Source organism: Tursiops truncatus, chromosome 3 (genome assembly GCF_011762595.2).
Source record: "Tursiops truncatus isolate mTurTru1 chromosome 3, mTurTru1.mat.Y, whole genome shotgun sequence".
NCBI classification, from domain to species: domain Eukaryota; kingdom Metazoa; phylum Chordata; class Mammalia; order Artiodactyla; family Delphinidae; genus Tursiops; species Tursiops truncatus.
In genome coordinates, this window is record NC_047036.1 from 165,530,806 (window position 1) to 165,545,976 (window position 15,171).

Genomic DNA, 15,171 nt, shown 5'->3' on the forward strand with positions numbered 1-15,171 from the left:
GCACGAGGTGCGATGGTCCCGCCCCCTGGTTGCCAGGGCCCAACCTATCCGCGTCCAGGCGGGCCTTGGTCGCCAAGCAGTTGGGGTGGGGGCCGGGGCAGGTGTGTATGGCAGGGGGTGGGGAGAGGAGGTTAGGTTGAGTTCGGGACCCCAAGGGATTCCCCCCGAAGCCCGACCGGTTGGGTGTCTGGGGTCCTCAGGCGCAGCCGCGGAGAAGCAGCCCCTCCCTCCTACGCGCTCCCGGCCGCCCTACTCGGCGCGCTCCCGCCTCTGCCTGCCGGGTCTGCATCCAGCGCGCGCGGCCCCTGCTCCCCCGCCCGCCGCCGAGGGGCCGTTCGGCCTCCCCGCGCCGCCGCCCGCCGCCCCCTCCCCTCGCCTGCCCTCTGCTCGCGGCCGCCGCGGCGCTCCCACCCTGCCCCACCCCAGGCGACCCAGCGTGGAGCGGCGGGAGGCCGGAGCCCAAGGTGAGCTCGGCTCGAGCAGGTGGAAGGGTGGCGCGGACCAGGGCCCAGCTGGGGGAGGGGAAGGGCTCGGGACGCGGCTCTTTGTCTCCCCGAGCCCGTGCGCGGGCAGCCAGGGCCGCTCCTCCTCCCGGCAGGTGCCGACATCCCTCCGGGACGGCGCTGGTGGCTGGCGAGGGGGACCTGGGCGTGTGCTCCCGTCCCCTTCATCTGGAACCTGTGGCAGCCCCCTGTCCCGACGCTGGTGGTCAGGGTCCCTGAGGGGGCGAGGGGTAGGGGGGTGGATCTCCGGTCCTGAGAGGGAGCAGGGGGTTGGCTGAGGCTGGCATGGCCTGGAGGAAGGCGGTGAGGGTGGGACTTGGGGACAACCATGAGCAGCTGCGCTGGTGAGTGGTGGGTGGGTGGGAAGGAAGTGGATCCAGGCAGAGGTTTGGGCGCGCATGGGTGGCGACGCTGGGGAAAGAGCCGAGAGGTGCCAGGACCCAGATCCCTGCAGGCAGCGTAGCTGTCCAGGACCTGGGATGCTGATCGGTCTGTCTCCTCATCAGGTGCGAGATGGACAAGAGGGACAAGTCCAGGGCAGGGGCCGCCGGTCGGACGCCCTCTTCTCGCCCTCCCAACCTTCCGACCCCCAAGCCCCCAGGGTCTCCGCGACCCCTTCCCCCCGTAACCAGCGCGGCTCTTCGAGTTCTGGGAGCAGCGGGAGCTTCAGGGCGAGGGCCTCTGGCAGAGCGAGCGGGGGGCAGCCGGGGAGCCACTCTCCCGGAGGCTACTCCCCGGGGGGGACCACCGCGGAGTGCTGGGACAGGCCCCCGGAGCCCAGGTACTCCAGCCTCTTTCCCTGATTCGGACCCCATCTTCTTGCCCCCCTCTCCTCTGAGGCACCAGCCTCCCCTTCCTTTCCGGGGCACCTGCGTTGACTCGGCCTTCCCCCTACAGCCTCCAGGCCCCCAGCAGCTGGGAGAGGGGAGCGGGCCCCTGCGAAGACCCCAGGCCCAGGCTGTATCTCTAGCTCGGGGCATGCCAGCGGGCCCACCAGGTAACAAGCCCCCTCTCCCCTGTTGCCTTGGGCAAGGGTTAGTGTCTCCATCTGGAAGCTTTTAATTAAAGTGTGTGGGAGTACTTGCTCATCACTGGGTGCAAATTGGTGAAAGCTATTATTGGTTGGCAGAGAGGGCATATGTCCTCACCCACGGGGAAATGTAGACTTGGGAGACGAAACAAGGAGCTGGAGCGCTGTCCTGAGCGCAGACCCTTTTGTCCCCAGGCCAGGCCCTCTTGGGCAGAAGGGGCTCCGGCCCCCAGCTGAGGAACCTGTGGCCAGAGGAAAAGCCCCTGAAGGGCCCAGAAGGAGCGCCCTGAGCGCTGGGGCACGGAGAGGTATGTGATCTGGGGAGGAAGGGGGTTCCTCGGATGTGAGGGGGACCAGCCTAGAAGGATCGGCGACCCTTCGGTTTTCTGCTTTGTCCCCAGACTCTTCTGGGTCCACTCCAGCCGTCTCCTCCTCGGCCATCTCCCGTCGATCCCGGGCTGCGGGCGCTGAGGTGGGTGTCCCCCGGGCAGCTCCGAGTGCCCGGCCCCGGCCCCCGACCGAGGCTTCCAGGAAATCAGTGAGCAGCGCCCCAGAGCGCAGCGCCGCGGAGCCGAGCCCTGCCACCAGGAGGCGACCCAGCGCCGGCGGGGGCCTCCAGAGGCCAACCTTGCGCCCCCTGGCCTCCAGCGCCACTCCTCTGTCCTCCCCAGCCCGCTCCGGGGCTTCCCCGGCTGGAACACCCCGGGCTCTGGGGCATCCCTCGCAGCTCAAGTCCAGAGGACTGCAGGCTCTACGCCCCCCGCAGGCCACACCCCCAAGGAAGGGCGCAGTCCCCGCACAGGGCTTTTCTCCTCCTTTGGCCACCTCCTCCCTACCCTGTCCTATTGCACCGCCTTCCCATATCACAGACACTCCCTTGAGGGGCTCGCTCCCACCATCTCCACCGACCACGCCCCCTCCCCAGGCCCATAGCCACCCATTGGCCACGCCCCCTCCACTAGCCCCTCCTCCCTCTGCTCCACCTTCTCTGCCGACCCTCCCTTCTCCACCGGCCACACCTCCTTTGCAAGCTCCCCCCGCACATCTGGGTACATCTTTTCCGGAGGTATCCGCCTCTTCCTTGGCCACGGCCACTTTTCTGACTTCAGTCCCTCCATCAGTTTCACCCGCTCTGCAGAGTATGCCCCCCACCGAGGCGTCTTTGGCTTTACCCCCTTTTCCAGCTCTCCCCTCTCCCTTGGCCACACCTCCTTTGTCGGGTCCTCTGCCACCAGCCACTGCCCCTCTACAAGCCCCTCTATCTCAAGCAACATCTCTGAGGAACCCGTCTTCTTCCCTAACCACACCCCCTCTCCAGGCTCCTTCTGCTCTGCCCACGCCCCCTCCGCAGGCCGGTCCTTCTCTGTCTCCACCTTTTCAGGCCACGCCTTATACGCTGGCCACGCCTCCCACACAGGACCCTTCTCTGGCCACATCCCCTCCACAGACCTCTCCCCCTTCCTCTCGTCTGACCACACTCTCTCTGCCAGGTGCTCCTCCTCTAGGCTCACCCTCTCCCCTGGCCACGCCTCTGGCCACTCCCCCTCTACAGGCCACTCCTCCTATACAGACACTATCTCTGGCCTCACAGCCTGGGCAGGCCCCTCCTCCACTGGCCGTGCCCCTCACACACACTCCACCTTCTCTGGCCACGCCTCCCTTTCAGGCCGCTGCCTCTCCTCAGAGCTTGCCTCCTCTGCAGGCTCCACCTCCTCTGGCCTCGCTCCCTCTGCAGGCCCCTCTCTCTCCCCCTGCTTCACCCCCTCTGCAAGACCCTCCCTCTCCCCTGGCCACGCCCCCTCCTCGGGCTCCACCTTCTCTGGCCTCACCTCTTCTGCAGGCCCCTCCCTCTCCCCCCTCTTCACCCCCTCTGCAAGTTCCTCCCTCTCCCCCTGCTTCACCCCCTCTGCAAGATCCTCCCCTTCCCCTGGCCTCGCCCCCTCCGCGGGCTCCACCTTCCCTGGCCTTGCCCGCTTTGCAGACCCCTCCCTCTCCCCCTGCCTCACCCCCTCTGCAAGCCCCACGCCGCCCCCCAACCCCGGGTCCCGATGCCCCAATCTCGGGCCCACGGCTGACCCTGGCGCTGGCCCCGGGCCCACCGCCGCCACCCTCGCGCAGCCCGTCCAGTACGCTGAGCGGCCCGGACCTGGCGGGCCACAGCAGCAGCGCCACGAGCACGCCCGAAGAGCTGCGCGGCTACGACAGTGGGCCCGAGGGCGGCGCCGCAACCTCCCCGCCCGCCGATGCGGAGCTCGCCGCCTGCCACCCGGCCGCCTGGAGCCGAGGTTCCGCTCCGCCGCTGGCCATCCGCGGCACCTCAGGTAAGCAGCCCTCCGGACACTGCGGACCAGTAGGAGGGGCGAGGTTGGAGGCGAGGCTTTGCAACTCGGGGGCAGGACAGTTGGGTCTGAGGGCGGAGTTGACGGAAGGGGCGGGGTCTTGTGTCAGGGGCGGGGCTTCCCGCTCCCTTTGCCCAGTCTGGCTCCTCTCCCCGCAGGAGCGCCCCTGCCTTGGTCTCCTGCTGCCGGGTCGGGCTCTGCTGACGGCTTGTGCACCATCTACGAGGCTGAAGGGCCCGAGTCGGCAACTCCCGCCACAGGCGCGCTGGATCCGGGGCCCGGGTCTGGCGCGGGCGGTGGGAAGGCGGCGGCTGGGGCTGGGGCTGGGGCTGGAGCGGCTTCGCGGGGAGCGAAGCCGGCGCGTCTGGGCGAGCTGCCGCTGGGGGCGCTGCAGGCGAGCGTCGTGCAGCACCTGCTGAGCCGGACGCTGCTGCTAGCTGCGGCCGAGGGTGCCGCGGGCGGCACCGGTGGCTCAGGGGACGCGGGGGGTGCCGGCAGCGCGGGGGGAGCCCGCACTGCGCTCAGCGACGCCGAACTGGGCCGCTGGGCCGAACTATTGTCTCCCCTGGACGAGTCCCGCGCCAGCATCACCTCAGTCACTAGCTTCTCCCCGGATGACGTGACTTCCCCGCAGGGTGACTGGACGGTGGTAGAGGTGGAGACCTTCCACTGAGCTAGACCCTAGCCCTGCCCACCCGCCCCACCCCTGCCTTAGGATCCGTCCCTCAGGTTGTACATCTTTGTCTTAGATCTCCCCCTCCCCTCCTCCTGGAGTCCGGCTCCCTGTGGATTGGTCTCAGACCCCTTAGAGCCCTAGAATTTTGGCCCAGGCTTGCGACCCACCCACACCTTTGGCCAAGGCTCACCCTTGAGCCCCGCCCCTTTGGCTTAGGACAAGCTCCCGCTCCCCTCGAGCCTCGTCCCTCCCTCGGCCTAGGCCCTGCCTGGAGTCCAGTGTATCGTCTACCGCGCGCAGCCCGAGTTTGCAATAAAGCCGGGACACTGAAGCCTGTTCACTTTCGCCTTTGCGGTCGCGGGCTGGGGCCCTTCAGCGGCGCGGCTGACCGCAGGGCGGCGAGAGGGTCCGGGCCGGGCTGTGCTGGCAGCTGTGCACAGCAGGTTGTAGCTCTGGTTGAACGCTTTCCCGAACACTCCCCGGCCTTGCGTCTTCTCCACTGAGGATAGGGTCGCGCGAGGAGGGGCTGGGGTGGGACCAGGCGATGCCGAGTCCCCGTGGTCCAGCGCCGCGCACCCACCCGCGTTCGTGAACGTAGGTTTTCTCATGCCAAATTTCTCATGGAAAAATTAGGTGCAGGAGGGGCCCAGGTGGGGCCGCGCGACCGAGTGAGCAAGGCGTGGGCCGTGTGGCCAGTTGACCAAGCTCTTCCCACGCTCGGCCAGGGGAGCGCGCACTCCTGGGGGGAGGGGAAAGACGTGGGAAAGTCTTGCTTGGATCCAACGAGGGGGGGGGCCCTTCCTGAGGTCCCTCCTCACAGTGTGCACCGCCCTACTTTGTACACCCTGGGGTGTAGGAGGGGGACGGGTGGCCTGAGACCCATGGTCATCTCGGTTCCCTCCAGGGACTCTCAAGCGCACACACTGCCCTCTGCTCACCGAGGAGGCTGCAGTGCAAAAGGCGGGCCTGCAGCTGGGTCCAGGGCTCGTGAAGGGCATTCCCTGCCTCCTGGGTGGACCGCACTAGGAGGGCCTGCAGGGAAGGAGCAGCCTCTCCCAAGGCTGGGTGGGAGATCAGGGAGTCCTCACAATGCCCACTCCTCTCCAGGTGCCCTCATCATGCCCCTCTGTGCCTCCCAACCATGGGCCTCGCCTTTCATCCCAACTTCGGGCGTCCTCCCCAAGCCCCTCCAGCCAGGCATTCTTGCCTGTGTTCCAGAGTCAAGGGTCCTCACCAGAGCCAACCAATGTCTTCACTTGTCTCCCCCAGTCAGAATTCCTTGCTCTCCCACAGTCCAGTCACCCTGACCTTGGACCCTTTAAACCCCAGCCCAGGCTCTCCTTTCCAAGTGCCCCTGCCGGAAATGCACCCCTTACGCCTTCCCTCCCTGAGGGTGTCCTGCTTCATACCAAGAATGATGGAGGCCCGAGGGGAACCACAATCCCCAGGGCAGGTAGAAGGACAGAGTGGGACCCTGTGTTGGGCCCTCAGCCCTATCTCTGCTCCTAGACCCAGTCCCTGAAGCCAGGTTCCTGTCAGACAGGAATCACCAAGTCCTGCCTGTCCCCCACCCCAGAAGCGGCTGCCTCCCAACCTGGGGTCTGAAGAGACATTGGCGCTGTCGCAGTGGGACACTGCCATCTCCACCCCTGGGAGCCAATCAGTTAGGTGGCAAACTACAGAAGTTCCTTTTTTTTTTTTTTTTTTTTGCCACACCTAGTGGCATGTGGGATCTTAGTTCTCCTGACCAGGGATTGAACCCATGCACCCTGCATTGGAAGTGCAGAGTCTTAACCACTGGACTGCCAGGGAAGTCCACAGAGGTCTCTTTTTTAAGCTGGGCCCTGGTGAGAACCCAGGTGTCCTTGTTTCCAGATGCTGAGACAAGCCCAAGGGTAGGGGCTGACTCTTGACATGCTGGGCAGCCAGGGCTCCAAGGCCCCCTGTGAGGGAGCAGGGCAGAACCTCAGACACTTCCCCCAAGGCCGTGCCGCCTCCTGGGAGCCAGCCAGCTGGAGCCACCAGCTACCCGGCGGCAACAGGAGAGGCAGACAGCAACTGTCAGGGTCTCAGTGTTAAATCTGTGTGATGGGAATGACGCATGGGCCCACAGGAGCTGTTGTGGGAGGGAATAGAGCTGGGGTTCGGCTGTCCTGGTGCATAACCAGTGTCCTGCCCTGCCGCTTGGCAGGTATCAGGCAGCAGAGTGGGGGACACTTGGTGGGTCCACACTGGGTGTAGAGGGTAGGGCCTGGCTGGCACCTACCTGGACCCAATTAAATGTCTCCTCCTAGGAAGTCTTCCTTTGCTCCTGGCTGTGTTACCCGCTAACTGGGACTCCGTCTCAGCTCCATGGGCAACCCCACAAAGGATGCTGCCTCTCCGGGCCTTCTTCCCCCAGGGGAACCCCCACTGCCTGGCTGTTTTGCCTCTGCACTGCCCCCCAACACTGTAGTCTACCTGATGGTGCCCCTCTCACCTAAGCCCTCCATGGCTCCCCAGCGCCCTTAGTTCACAGTGCAAACTCTTTCTCCTGACTAGAAAAACCCCTTCCCGCTCTGGCCATGCCCACTCTCTCCTGTTCCTTCTTCACAGACCTCATGTGCCTCCTGCTGGTCCCTGCCACGTCTCACCGTTATGCTTATGCCCTTGCAGATCCCCCCACTCCAGGAAGCCTTCCCTGATCTCCTTACACATTCGTCTAGGCACTTGCCACACTACTGTGCAGGCTAAGTCCCCGCCCCCACCCCAATGTCTGTCTGCTCCACTACACTTGGGACCCCTCAGAACCAGGCACAGTGGAGTACCCGGAAGGCCTTGGGAAGTGGGTGCTGAATAAACCAGATACTGAATCTTCCTGAGGCCCTAAGACCCTTCATTCCTCTGTGTCTCTCAGGGGAGGCCCCAGCTGAGTCACCCAGTCACCCGTGATGGGAAATCATGGCCCATCCTCCCTCCCCATCTCCAGAGACACCCTCCTGAAAATGCCCTGCTCTAAGGGTCTGTCCCTACGCCTGACGTCCCAGGTCCTTGGTGACTCGTTCCTACAATACTAACCATCTCTTCTGACACCCACACTTATGCTCACACTGTACATGTGAATGTCCTTTCCTCTTCCATGATGCACCCGACCTGGACAGCCTCTTTGCCCCCCCCACCCCCGCCCGCACTGGCGTGCTATGACCTCCACCTCTGGTTCTCTTAGATGGTGGGAGGCTCCCAAGGGCAAGGACAGCCTGCTCCCTTCCCCGCTGCTTCACTGGACAAGGGGCCAGGGACCCATGGCTGCTGGTGATTCCCCTACCCCAAGGCCTGCCCCACTCAGCATCCCTTGTCCGTTACTGTGTAAATACACTTTATTTTCCATCTTTCCCGCCTGGGCGACATGTGGAGTGTGAACAGGCAGTGTGCAAAATGGTGGGGGGCAGTGTGGGGGGCACGTGGGAGAGCCCCTCGGATGCCCACCCTGGTCCCCAGGCTTTGTAACACTGAGGAGTGGGCGACCGGGAAGGGGGTACTGAGCATGGATCCCCACCCCAGGAAGTGCCGGGGAGACTGCTTGTGATGCTGCTCTAGGCTCCAGGAGCACCGAGAGGGTCAGCCTGAGGGTCGTGAGGCCCCAGGGGGCAGGGGTCTGGGGGCATCGTTGGATTTTGGCACCGTTCTTGGTTCTGACTCAGCAGAGACCACGGGACCACCATGAGCAGGCGCTGGGAGGCAACTCAACTGGGAGGCCTCCTCCCCTGGGGCCTGGCTCTGGCCAGAGAGTGGGGCCGGGGATACTGAGAAGGAATGGAAGTGGAGGCTGGGGACCCCCTGGAGAGGAGGCTAGCCTGGGTCGGGGAGCCCCTTCATCACTGGCCAGCCTGGGGTGATGGGACTGTCACAGAGGGAGACGTGATGTGCTGGGGAGAGAGGGGTCTCTTCACTTCCTTACAGCTGCTCTGGCCCCCAAGAAGCAGGGACAGACACTACCCAGGCCCTGGCTGGTTCCGGCTGGCCACCACACCCTGCGCGGCCCTGCACACAGTAGGGGGGGCTTTGGTTTCTGTCGCAGGGGCCACAATGCCTGCCCCAGGCAGGAAAACCCAGCCTGGCCATCTGTCCCCAGAGGCCAAGGGTCCCGAGGGTGGCACGGGGTTGTAACGACAGGCCTAGAGCGGCCTCTTCTTCCTCAGGCCTCCTCTAGCTCCTGGGTCCTTCCCAGCCGGGCCACCCTTGTCCCAGAAGGAGGCCAGCTAGGAGGGGGGAGGTTCCTGCTCCTCCAGTCCTGGGACCCCTGGGTCCGCCCCTGCCCTGGCTGTTAAGAGGGACAGACCCTCCAGGTTACTGGGCCCAGAGCGCTATGGACCAAGATGGGTAAACACTGCTGGGGAGAGTGGGCCTGCCAGGGGACTCAGGATCCCCAGACTTCGGTCCTACCCTCCGCGCCCTGCCGCGCTGGTCCTGGCCCTCGGGCTGGGCGGGACCACCGAGGGCCTGGAGTTTGTTAAGTGCGGGCGGCGGCCAAGGAGCGGGCAGGCGGCGGCCCCGGGCTCCGAGCACGCGGGGCACTGCCTTAGTTGTCCAGGCCCTGGCTGTAGGGCGCGGCCAGCTCGTCGGCATCGCTGTCTGAGCTGCCTTCACTGTCCTTGGCCGGCCGCTCCAGACGGCGGAAGAAGCGCGCGTCGCGCGGGGACAGCGGGTAGAGCGCGTCCTGCAGCGCCGCGCCCACGCCCACGCTGAGCAGCTCCTCGTCCGACGACGGCAGCGAGTCTTCATCCAGGTGCCGTGCCAGGCCGAGCCCGTCGAAGGCCAGTGGGTCCTCGAAGGGCGGCGGGCCCTTCAGAAGCCGCACCTGGGGCGGGGGACCCGCGCGCTGGAGGCGTGGACCGACGTACCCACGGACGGAGTCCGGCCGCCTGGCCCCCTCCTCTCCCGCTCCCCGAGGCGCCGACTCCCGGCCCGTCACCGGCCGAGGACACCGGGGCTTTTACGCCCCTCCCGCGCTCACCTCGGCTTTCAGCTCCTCGATCTGGTCCTTGAGCTCGCGGATGTACTGCGACGAGTCCGAGTGGTTCAGCTGGCCCTGGATGCGGCCCTCCTCCCTCTGCGGGCGGGCCAGGTCGCCGGACTTCAGCGCGGGGTCCCGCCCCGCAGCCCGGCCCCAGCCCCGGCCCCGCCGCTTACCTGGATTTCCAGCTCAGCGATGCGCTGCCGCATCTCGGCCACCGCCGCCATGCTGTCCGCCTCCCTCAGGCGCACGGCCATCACCTCCTCCTTGCTCTGGGGGCGGGGGAACAAGCGGTCAAGGGGCGCTGCGGGACGGGCGGGGGCGCGGGCACGGTGTGTGTGGGGGGTGCGGCACCTTGCACTCGGCCTCGGCCTGCTTGCGGCGGCTCTCGCTGAGCTGCGTCTGCAGCCCCTTGTTCTGCGCCGCCAGGTACTGCAGCTTCTCCTGCAGCGCCGCTCGCTCCGCCTCCACGCGGTTCAGCAGGTTGCGGTGGATGTGGTCCTGGGGGCGGACAGGCGGGGGTCACGGCCTCGTCGCGGGGCCGACCCCGGGCTCCGGGTCCCCTCCCCAGGCGGGCAGCGGCCCACCTGCGTCTCGAGCTCCACCACGCGCTGCCGCAGCTCGCGGCCCTCGGCCACAGCCTGGGCCTCGCGCAGCCGCACGCTCATCAGCTCGTCCTGCAGCTCGCCCAGGACCAGCTTCCGCGGGGACTCCTTCCAGCGGCCGCCGCGGGACAGATGGGCCTGCGGGGAGAGGTCGGCGGTCGTCCTCCGCCTGGGAGCCCCGAAGCCGCTTCGTGCGCGTCGGGCGAGGCCCTCCCTCACCTGCCAGGTGTCCGAGAGCTCCTGCAGCTGCATTTTCAGTTCCCGCGCCGAGGCCACGGCCTCACCCTCCCGCACTTTGAGCGCCTTCAGCTCCTCCTGCAGCTGCGCCACGTTGTTCTCGTCGGGCAGCGAGCTGTTCCTCTGCGGGGAGAGGAGCAGTCAGAGCCCAGGGGAGCTGCGCGGCCACGCGGCCCTTCCCGTAGGCCCCACGCCCCCGCTCTCCTCTCCCCTGCGCTCCGCCTTGGGCGGCCCGGCTGCGAGAGGGTGCACCCTGGACCCCAGGATGCGCCGGGGGAACAAGGACCAGGCCCGAGGCGGGGAGACCCCGCCCTTGCCGCCCCAGCTGGACATCGTGGTCTGTAAAATCGGTGTAATAACAGCACCTGCTCTCTGGCACAACTGGCCTAGGGCAACCCCCTTACAACATGTGACTGCTAGTAACACTAGCTGGGACAGGACGGGTGCTACCTGCCTGGGAATCTGAGATCCACACCCTCCGGGCCCAGACCCGGGACCTGGCCCAGCTGGAGCAGAGAAGACCGTGGATTTCAGCACCGTCTCCCTGGGGATGGACTGAGGGCCGGCTTAGGCCCTATCCTGGCCTCCCAAGGGCTCAGTGATGAGAGATTCGTGCTCCAGGCTCTTGGACCAAAAGCCAACTTGCTGCATGATGTTCTCCCTGACCCTCGTTTGAGTCTGGGAGTTGGGGTGGCGGGGGGTGGCAGACCTACTGGGCCCACATTTCCCTCTGATGTGGAGCGAGGGGGTGGAAAGCCCAGCTCTGGGCAGGTGGGAAGTTGGGGACCGAGAGGCCGATGGCCCCATGCAAGGCTGTGGCATGGGGCCATCCCACCTGGGAGCCTCCCACCTGGGGCCTCCCACCTGGGAGGGCACCCCAAATAGCGCAGCTTGGAGGTGGGGGGCATGGCTCCTGCCAGTGGGTGAGTGCTGCCCTCTGGTGGCCCGGGCACCTCCCTTCTGGCAGCGCCTTGGGAATTGAGACAACCAGTGTGGAAGGAGCTGGGAAAGGACCAAGAGGCCTGGTGCCCCCTGCAGGGCTGCAGGTGGGAGAGGATGGCCCCCTGGGTGGTGTCTCCACGGAGGGGAGCAGCCCTGATGGGCCTGGGCCTTGGCCTTCCCTTCCCCCTCTCCATCCTGGAACCCAGGGCCTGAAGGGGACACATACAGCCCAGGGAGCCCATGAAGGCCACCGCACTGGTGGCCTGGTGCCTGGCACATGAGGGTGGGCGCACCCCTTGTGGAGTCGTGTTGCTTTTTGTATGCTCGTGTGTGTGTGTGCGTGCGCGCGCGCGCACGCACGTATGTACCTCCAGGGCTTGAGAGGGTCTGAGGGTGAGGGGCCCAACTTCCCATCTGCCCTGACCCTGGTGTGGAGACCGAGGAGAAGGAGGCAGGGGCCGAGGGAGGTGCCCTGAGCTCCTTGGGGGCTGCTGAGGCAGGGGGCTCTGACTCCAGGGCCTGTCCCACTGGTCCCCCTGGCGGCCCCTTCTCCTTGGCTAGGGCCTCTTGTCATCTCCCCTTCCCCAGGGTTCCCCCAGCACCTGCCCAGTCGCACCTTCTCCATGTCTAGAACCTTGTCCTGCATCTCCCGCAGGGCCCCCAGGGTCTCGGTCTCCCGCAGCCGTGACTGCTCCAGCTCTGTCTCCAGGTGGGCCACAAAGTCCTCGGTGAGGCGCGGGTTATCCTGGGGGCGGGCAGAGGGCTGCGTTGGGCCCCAGGCTGTGGCCAGAGGGGGGCAGCCTTCCTGCCAGCCGGCTGTGGGCCCAGGCCTGGCCCCACCCCGTCCACCTCCAGGGCCGGGCTGTGGGTGGAGAGGGGGGTGAGGAGAAACTCCGGATCTGCCGGAGGGGCCGGATGCCATGGGGGCCCTGATGCTCTGTGTCTAGGGGTCCTGGAAACAGAGGGGACTTTCCATGGCCTCAGGATGCCATGGAAAGGGACACCAGTGACTGGTTCCCAGGATCACTGGGATGAGGACGGAGGGTGAGTTCTCCGGGGACCCCTTCCTGTGTGTGGCCCGTGGCCTAACCACAGGGTGAGGGTGGCATGGGGCAGATGGGGAAAGAGTTTGCTGAGACTCCTTTCTTGGTCAGTGCCCAGGGGCTTCTCAAAGGTACCCTAGGAATCCCAGGGGTGATGGGTGGGCCCAATAAAGAAGACCTGGCCGTGGGACTTCCCTGGCGGTCCTGTGGTTAGGACTCCGCACTTCCACTGCAGGGGGCACAGGTTCGATCCCTGGTCGGGGAAATAGGATCCCGCATGCCGCGTGGCATGGCCAAAACAAAACCAACCTGGCCAGTGGGGGAGGGCAGCCCCTGGGGTCAGAGCGGGGCCTGCATCTTGCTGCCCGGGGAGCCTGGCAGGGCAGCTGCCACCCTCTTCCCCCACCTGTCTAGCTGCTCAGGTCTGCTCGCTGCCCTTGACCACTGGGGGTCTCTGAGGCCCATGGGTACCAGTGGCTCTCCCTTGGCTCAGATGGGCTCCGGGCCCCATGCCAACCTCTTGCCAGGCTGCACCTCCTCCAGGAGCCTCTGGAGACGGTGCTCAGGGGCTGCACTGGCACCTCCCGCACTCCCTCCCTCTGCCTGCAGCAGCCTCCCTGCCTCACCCAGCTCTGATCAGGCCCTAAAGGCCAGAGCTCAGAGGTGGCAGGTGAATGCCTCTCTGACTGGCCTGAGAGGGGGCATCATGCCATGGGTGGGGTTAGCCCAGCCTCAGTTTCCCCACTGGCCTGGCTGCTTCAGAGCCAGGTGGGGCTACAGCACTCGAAGTTGTGGGGCAGGAGGTGGATGCAGGTGAGCAACAAAGGTGAAGTTCCACCCCCCTGGACCTGGGAGTGAAGAATCAGCTTGCACCCCTCAGGCCAGGTCTCCAGGCCTGGGTGAGGGGGCCCTCCTCAGCGAATGACCCTTCTGTCTCCACCCACTGTTTCTTGAGCACCCTGTGGTTTCTCCAAATCAGGGACCCCCCCCAACACCCCTGCCCCCAGCTCACTGCCAGGCCCTGCTGGGTTCAGCCCTGGATCGCAGGGAGCCTACAGCATCCTTCCCTGCCCCTCTGGGACCTGCGCTGGGGCACGCATGCTGAGTTTGCAGGCTGCAGCTGCTGGTGGGTTGCCACATGAGGCAGGAAGCCTGCTGGGTACGGCTGGAGGAAAGTTCTGAAAGCCCTCTCTGGGAGAAGCAGACTCTCTGCAGTGCTCCAGCCCATGGGTCCTCCCACTACCCATCCGAAGTTCATGACCCCACAACAGACTTGGGCTGCCCCCTCACCCCCATCTCACCGGCTCAGACTGGTGGGCACAGGCCAGACCCTCTTCCGAGGGCAAAGTGCTGGGCGCTGGAAGGAGTTACCCTCTCCCTTGTCCCAGGTCCTGCCCTGCATGGCTGGCCCTGCCGGGGAAGCCCTGAAACTGAGTCCCCCTAAAGCTGAGTTCCCCTGCCAAGCTTAGGATTAACCTCTCCATCCAAAACTTTACTGCCTTTCTGTGCCACCCCTCCCCCCATCAGGATTGGCAAGTTTCGAAGAAAAGGGGGGATTGAAACCGAGCAGGACCCTGTGGGGCCTTCCCAAGTACAAAAACCCTTTGGTGTCCCCATTGCTTGTTTGTAGAAAAAGGCTTTAGTCTCCTAGGCCTTCCCTGAGTTCCAGAACGCAGCAAGCAGTTAATGAGGACAGCAGGTCACAGGACGCCTAGGTCCTCCTGAAGGGACACAGATATAACCATCTGACATGGATCTCTGAGCTGTTCTGCAGGAACTGGGACCCCCAGCCAGGTGGAGGATGGTGACTGCATGCTGAACACAAGCACGCACAGCCCCGCCTGGTTGGAACCAGAAGGCTGATGACGGAGATTCCTGAAACATCATCCTGTTACCTCCCCACCAACCAGCCAGAAGGAGGTCCATGAGCTGGTCATGCATCCTAGGACCCTCTCCCCTAACACCGTCTTTACAAACCCCTGCCTAAAAGCCACTGGGGACTTTATGGGTTCTTTTGAGCATGAGCTGCCTGTTCTCCTTGTTTGCAATAGATGCTTTACTTTCCTTCGCCACAACCCAGTGTTGGTAGATTGGCTTTGCTACATGTCAGGTGAGCAGACCCGGGTTTAGTTCGATGACAGCCCAACAGCCCTTCAGACCCTGGGGAGACACCAGGGCTCCCCCAAGGAATCACAGCCCCATCGGTGGAAGGAGGGGTCCCAGCAGGGACAGCTGGTTCCCAGGGGCTCTTGTGCTGAGGCTGGGGCCCGGGGAGGGTGACTGCCTTGCTCTCAGTGTGGAAGGCCAGACACCCTATTGGGGGCTGGGAAACGGAAAACACGGGATACCCCTGGGTGTGGGGCTGTTCGCTGCTGAGGATGGGGAAGAATCTGCACTCTGCTGTGGGTCCCCTGCCCCCCAGCAAGGAACAGGCGGGCCAGGGACTGAGGCAGGGCTGATTTGGAGCCATTTGCTCAAGAGCCCCGCAGGCAGCTGGGCATGGGGTGTGGCCTGGCCCTGGTGGCCCCGCCCACCCAGCCTGCTACCTGCTGCTCCTGCAATTGCCTGATGGTGCTCTGTGCCTTCTGCAGGTCCTGGGCCGCTGAGCTGCACTGCTGCCGCACCACTGCCAGCTCCCGCTTGATGACGTAATTCTCCTCAGCCTCCTGCGCTCGTGTCACCTGCCCCTGAGCACAGCGAGGACAGGGGGCCGTGACCCTCTGCTCACACCCCAGGCGAAGCCCAGAGAGGGTGGAGGTGGGGCGGAAGGGAGAGGGGTGAGGCCTCCCACACTCAGAGCCTG

The 15,171-nt window shown here is 65.5% G+C and overlaps 2 protein-coding genes across 10 annotated transcripts in view; one reads left to right on the forward strand and one right to left on the reverse strand.

The window, feature by feature from the left end:
• Positions 1–333: 333 nt before the first annotated feature.
• Positions 334–4,879, forward strand: PRR36 (proline rich 36). Its single transcript, XM_033854468.2, has 6 exons — positions 334–464; positions 1,010–1,284; positions 1,401–1,500; positions 1,729–1,841; positions 1,935–3,854; positions 4,031–4,879. Exons 2-6 carry the CDS (start codon positions 1,017–1,019, stop codon positions 4,543–4,545), a joined length of 2,916 nt encoding a protein of 971 aa, XP_033710359.1. The 5' UTR covers positions 334–464; positions 1,010–1,016; the 3' UTR covers positions 4,546–4,879.
• Positions 4,880–7,886: 3,007 nt separating this feature from the next.
• EVI5L (ecotropic viral integration site 5 like) overlaps positions 7,887–15,171 on the reverse strand; it is a 29,923-nt gene continuing 22,638 nt past the window's right edge. For 3 of the 9 annotated variants that reach the window (XM_073803302.1, XM_073803301.1, XM_033854469.2), the window contains 7 exons: positions 14,915–15,055; positions 11,942–12,187; positions 10,129–10,506; positions 9,896–10,042; positions 9,718–9,813; positions 9,542–9,661; positions 7,887–9,385 (listed from right to left, as the gene is read on the reverse strand). In XM_073803302.1, the coding sequence (XP_073659403.1) occupies positions 9,107–9,385; positions 9,542–9,661; positions 9,718–9,813; positions 9,896–10,042; positions 10,129–10,506; positions 11,942–12,187; positions 14,915–15,055 (1,407 nt within the window). In that variant the 3' untranslated portion in view covers positions 7,887–9,106. The remainder of the gene's footprint in view (positions 9,386–9,541; positions 9,662–9,717; positions 9,814–9,895; positions 10,043–10,128; positions 10,507–11,941; positions 12,188–14,914; positions 15,056–15,171) is intronic. The other 6 variants (XM_033854474.2, XM_073803307.1, XM_073803304.1 and 3 more) reach the window with 5 other exon arrangements.

Bases quoted from the DNA above. Each gene is read 5' to 3' on its own strand.
- PRR36 (XM_033854468.2), top strand. From the start codon at position 1,017: ATGGACAAGAGGGACAAGTCCAGGGCAGGGGCCGCCGGTCGGACGCCC. The intron at 1,501-1,728 runs GTAACAAGCCCC...TTTTGTCCCCAG, and splicing joins CATGCCAGCGGGCCCACCAG to GCCAGGCCCTCTTGGGCAGA. The intron at 1,842-1,934 runs GTATGTGATCTG...CTTTGTCCCCAG, and splicing joins GAGCGCTGGGGCACGGAGAG to ACTCTTCTGGGTCCACTCCA.